Genomic DNA, 5,851 nt, shown 5'->3' with positions numbered 1-5,851 from the left:
GTCTGTCTTTTTTCTTTTTAGATGATTCACTATGGAGTTCAAAATTCTGTAAGGCAGTCACACATACACATTTTTTTCAGCTTCATGTAAAAACAAAAATCCCAGGCCTGGTTTGCAAGAGAGCGTAGGCAGAAGAGCAAACCCACAAAGAGCTAGGGTTTGCAATGGCCTACAACTTTCCAGTGCAGGTTTCTTGCGCTCTTGTGCTTGATGACGTGAAGCACAGAGGATGAGGAAAGATTTTGGCCTTCAATAACGGCTCAAAAAGACAGCACTCACTCACAATTAAGGTAAGATCTCAAACTAGATTATGAAATCAAGTTTTATATTGTGAAATTAAATAATTGGATTTAACGTGACCACTCGAAAACCATTTTTGTGTTCTGTTATGTAGTTAAACTTTTTTTTGTTTCGTTTTTTTCGAAAATGTTGAGTGTAGTTGAGTAAATGCTGTTAAACAAATGTGGAGATAAATGTGTCCACACTTTAAAATCAGATCAGCCTTGATATAAAGGTTAAAGATTGTTTATGATCTCAATGTATAACAATGTGTTGTTCAGACAGTGGAAATAACTTTTTATATGACATTTCAGTATTATCTGATCAGACCAATTGTTCCAGCTAATCCAAATAATTTGCAGTTTTAAAATGAAAAATTGTTAAGAGTCTTTTAGCTTGCTGAAGTTTATTATTATTATATTAAACCTTTCAAAATTATGAAATGCTTCAAAGAACACTAAAACAGTGATTCATTCATTGTTTGTCAGGATTTTCAAGTTTACTTTTTCATTAACAAAATTGCACAACTAAACATTTTTTGGGACAAACTTCTAGTTTATGATGAGTTATGATGGTTTATGAAGCTACATTTGGAACAGGTCTACAGCAAAACATCTCAACATGCATTATTGAGCACATTATCAAGTACAAAAAAAGCCAAAGCGTATGCTGGAAATTTATCAGTGACATTCGTTTCAGTTTTTTATGAAGCAAGTTTTACATTTTTAATATAAAGATACAAAGAGGAAGGAAGTGAAGCGTTAGCTTGGTGGTTAGAGATCACATGATTGTTAGTTCTCGTGACAAACAGCAGCTGTCTGGAAATGGAAATGCTTGCTTTCACACCATTTACTACGTCATTCAGTTTGTTTTTCTTTTATTTATTTGTCTAGACAGCAATTTACATTTGTGCCTGTTTATTTTCCTCCTTAGATCGAATATTTAAAATGAAGACAATCATGTGGTTTTGGTTTGGTGAGTCAATGTATTTCTGAAAAATATTATGCTTTACCTTGTCCCAGATGCCTATAAACTCCCTAAATTTCACCTGGAATATTGCCCTTTAACTTTAACTATGATTCACTATGTGAGTCTCCAGTACAAAGTAATGAGAACATATTGCAATGACATTGGTTTGTCCTTGTCGCAGAGTTGATGCTGTGATGCTCTCCTGTGAATATATCATACTAAATGAGTATAAATGTGATTCTCTCTTGAGTGCTGGGTGCACTCTCTGCTACAGGCACAGTGATCGTCACAAAATCAGGGCGAATGGCCAGGATCAGGTGTGGAGTCAGCAGCTTCTCTTACAAGCTGATGTGGCGTCATCGTGGTAACTTCATTGTTGAAAATAATTTGAGAGGCTTACTTCGCAGAGGTATAAACAGAGAGACTTTATACATTACCTAGAGCATAATATATCCTTTTAAAATTTTCAGTGTTGCTAATTACACTACATGTATTTTCTGCATTAGGCACAGTTGACATTACAAAAAGGCTCATTTTGAAGAAGGAAACGGATCTGGAGATCTTTGGAGTGAAGGAAGAAGATGCTGGACAGTTTACTTGTGTGGTAGATGGGACATCTCACGAACACACACTTCTTGTGGTCTCAGGTGAGCAGACGACCCAAGAAAAGTATTTGCAAATAATTCTTAACAGTGCATGGATCAAACTGAGTGCAGTTTATCATCACGATTTTGAATCAGAGATAATGGAAGGGCATATTAAATTCATGACTTTTTGGTCATACATATTGTACTGTGTTAAACCAAATTCCTCCCCATACGGCAATTAGATCAATAAAAAAATAAAGTAAAATACTATCCAGTGGGCAGTGAGGCCTGTGCCTGCCAGGGGCCTCCAATCCTCAGGCCGTGCATGGTCCATGGCTCGCGGCTTCCTAAGGAAGTTGAATGCCAGTGCACAATCTGACCACTTATACTTTGAGCTAACCACAAGGGCCCCCAAACCCCTTGGAGTTGAAAATGTGAACTCACCACTAGGGTATCTCAGCACTTACACTATGAGGGCCCCCTGGTGTTTAAAATGTAATCTGACCGCTAGGGCCTCTAGGCCCCTAGGGCCTAAAGCATGATCTGATCACTAGGTCACTACTGATCTGCACCTACATTGTGAGGGTTCCTGTGCTGCATGAGCTGATCACTATGGCCCCCAGGCTCCGCAGCGCTTAAAATGTTTGACCCCTTGGGGCTAAAAGCATGAGATGACCTCTAGGGCCACTAGGTGCTTACAGTGTGAGTTGATCACAAGGGCCCCAAGTCCCCTCAGTGCATACATTGAGCATAACACCTGGGCACCTTAGTACATAAAATGCATACTTAAAACTAGAGCCTCTGGGAGAGACCGTTCTTTTGTACAACTGAGCCACTGGTTGGCACTCTACACTATGCTGACATACAATATTCACCAACAAGTAGGGATTTCACAAGAACCGATACTTTGGTACCAAGTCGGTACCAAATTTCTGAAAACATGACAGTTCTCATTTTTCTAGGTAATCATTAAAATTCATTCAACACACCCTTTTTTGTTTTTCAACGTAGAAATCTCAAACCACTGGCAATATAGATTGTGACCACTCTTAAACGTTTCACACCTGTGAGTTTGTAAAAAAAAATAAATTGCACATGGCAAGGTTGTAATTTCAATAGCTTGGTCATTTATGAACATAAGGACATCAAACCACTTCTCATCTGTCCTGGACATCCACTCACTTTCACAGCTGTTTGTTTTTGTAATGTTCAAATGTTTTTATTAAAGGAGTGTATTTTGAAGTACATGGGATTTATTGTTTTGTTGTTGTTTTTTACTGTGGTATCAAGTTCAAAATAGTTCACTGGCATTGGTATCGACTAAAAAATTGCTGGTATTGCGTCATGAGTTGCAGTGTCAGTTCATTCTGCATAAAAGGACAGTTTGAAGAGCCCCGCTCTCAAAAGGAGACAAGATGAAATTTTAACTCTATTTTTAAGAAATCTTCACTGGTAAATGATATGAAAAAATTGAGGATTAAACACTCTGGGGAATTTGTCTGGACCAATTTATGGTGGAAATGCTTTTATTTATGGAAAGGGAAATTCACAATTCAGGTGACAGGTAACAATTCAAAATAGATAACTATAACAGAATATAATACAGTAAGGCTCTCAAGCAATCTGGATTTCTTTCAGGTATATTATTTCATAGAGTATCATCCCTGCTGATTTAGTCTTCCCTCCTCTTTTTTGTCTTTGTATGAGGAAGTAACCTCTTTAAATGTGCATGTGGCACCTTTTCACCTCAATGATAATATTTTTAAAATTTTAATTCAGTTAGAAACTCCTGAACTTTAATAACTCCTGTGTTTCAGCAGGTTTTCTGCTCATGTTCAATGCTATCTGCACATTCAGAATCTATCCCACATATCTGTTCTCTGACATGTTGAGAAAAAAGTTGTCCTACTACGAGTCTAACGTCATCATTTAATGAGAATTCACAATATGTTTTAAAAGTCTACCTGCCCTATACTCTGCTGTGCTTTACGTTATTGCTCCCCTGGTAGTAGGCTATTCCCTTCAGACCGTTTGAAAACCCGAAACCAGTCAACAACACATGTTAACTTCAGCACCTCCGATAAAGTGCAGCTCACAGTCCCAAACAGAACAAGTTTACGTTTCAGTTTTTAGAAAAATTCTGCTAGTTAGTTAAGTAATGGCTTGGTCACCAAGTGGCTGACACAGCACGAGAGCGGGTTCACTAGCCGGTGTCACATCAGCTGGGCGGAGTTGATTTGCTCCCCGAGTTGACGTTATCAGTTATTTTAAGTTAAACTTTAAGTTACAGCTTTTAACCTGATGAGACAATCTAGAAATATTTGAGAAAATAGTCTTTTGAAGTGCATTTCGAGCAGTTTACGATCACATTTTGCTGATGAAAATAATTTCAGCGAATTTACTAAAAGATTAAAGTCATTTTCCAAGAATGTATTTTAAAAAGTAATGCCTTTAACGCAAAACATTAAAATACATTCAATACTATTCTGTTGTTGTACACACACTGATCAGCCATAACACACTGACAGGTGAAGTAAACACTGATCTCTCTTGTTACCATGGCACCTGTCAGTGGGTGGGATAGTTTAGGCAGCAAGTGAACATTTTGTCCTCAAAGTTAATATGTTAGAATCAGGAAAAATAGGCAAGCATAAGGATTTGAGTGACTGACAAGGACCATATTGTGATGGCTAGACGACTGGGTCTTCAAAACTGCAGCTCTCATGGGGTGTTCCCAGTCTGCAGTGGTCAGTATCTATCAAAAGAGATCTAAAGGAAGGAAAAGCGGTGAACGGGCAACAGGGTCATGGGTGGCCAAGGCTCATTTATGCAAATGGAGAGCGAAGACTAGCTTGTGTGGTCTGACCTAACAGACAAGCTACTGTATGTCAAACTGCTGAAAAAGGTACCGCTGGTTCTGCTAGAAAGGTGTCAGAACATCGCAGTTTGTTGCGTATGGGGATGCTTTGCCGCAGTCAGAGTGCCCAGGCTGACCCCTGTCTGCTGCTGAAAGAGCCTACAATAGGTGCATGAGCATCAGAACTGGAACACGGAGCAATGGAAGAAGGTGGCCTGGTCTGATGAATCACATTTTCTTTTACGTCATGTGGATGGTCGGGTGCGTGTGTATCGCTTACCTGGGGAACACATGGCACCAGGGTGCACCATGGGAAGAAGGCAAACCTGGCAGAGGTGTGATGCCCTGAGCAATGTCCTGCTGGGGTCCTGCCAATCATGTTGATGTTAATTTGACACATACCACCTACCTAAGCATTGTTCCACTTCCACATCCCCTCCCCCAGATAATAAAATAGTGGCCTCCTGTTCATAATTTGTAGTCTCCTAGAGATTACCCTGATGACATAATCAGGGTTATTTTTTTAAACTTATATTTACAAGTGTAAATACTTCTCGTCATGATTACACTGACCTCCATATGACTCCATTTGTCATTAATAAATACCATGATATATTTTCATTTTGCTCTTGCTATCATGTCATCAGTATGTGTTACGTTCTTAATGATCTGGATGACGTCTTTTGTTCAGCATGGCCTCCCCTTTCTCTTTGTGATTCTCACTGTGTCCTCGCCCCTGTCCGTTGTCCCTCTCTGTGTCAGTCTGGGCCAGCCCCTCCGGTGATCTCCTGCTGGGCAGTGAGGCTACACTCCAGTGTCAGGTAAAAGGTCTGGACCAAGGCTCCACAGTGCAGTGGAAGAGGCCAGATGGAAGTGCATATGGAGAGTCACACACAGCTCAACTCAGACCTGTGGACCGCTCATATGCAGGGACCTGGAAATGTATGTTCTCCTTTGGCGGCAAGGAGTACAATGAGAGCTTGCACATCAGTGTTAAAGGTAGGACACTGGTCTCTACCAAAGTCTTTGCATATGGTTTTTACTACAAGAAAAGCTACTTCTGTGGCCCCTGGCAAGCACAAGATGTTCTGTGTTTTATCTTTCAGAGCCTGCTCCTACAACATCTGAACCAGTCACTTCGAAAGGCTCAAAGGACATC

At 39.8% G+C, this 5,851-nt stretch overlaps 1 protein-coding gene across 1 annotated transcript in view; it reads left to right on the top strand.

The window, feature by feature from the left end:
- Positions 1-234: 234 nt before the first annotated feature.
- The window catches only part of LOC123968062 (igLON family member 5-like), a 6,940-nt gene continuing 1,323 nt past the window's right edge, over positions 235-5,851 (top strand). Inside the window, exons 1-6 of the mRNA XM_046044542.1 lie at positions 235-290; positions 1,213-1,254; positions 1,499-1,657; positions 1,755-1,895; positions 5,455-5,691; positions 5,799-5,849. Of these exons, the coding sequence (XP_045900498.1) occupies positions 1,227-1,254; positions 1,499-1,657; positions 1,755-1,895; positions 5,455-5,691; positions 5,799-5,849 (616 nt within the window). The 5' untranslated portion in view covers positions 235-290; positions 1,213-1,226. The remainder of the gene's footprint in view (positions 291-1,212; positions 1,255-1,498; positions 1,658-1,754; positions 1,896-5,454; positions 5,692-5,798; positions 5,850-5,851) is intronic.

This window comes from Micropterus dolomieu, linkage group LG03 (genome assembly GCF_021292245.1).
Source record: "Micropterus dolomieu isolate WLL.071019.BEF.003 ecotype Adirondacks linkage group LG03, ASM2129224v1, whole genome shotgun sequence".
In the NCBI taxonomy this organism is placed as follows: Eukaryota; Metazoa; Chordata; class Actinopteri; order Centrarchiformes; family Centrarchidae; genus Micropterus; species Micropterus dolomieu.
The sequence above is the reverse complement of the archived record's forward strand: the minus strand, read 5'-3'. Positions and strand labels throughout refer to the sequence as shown.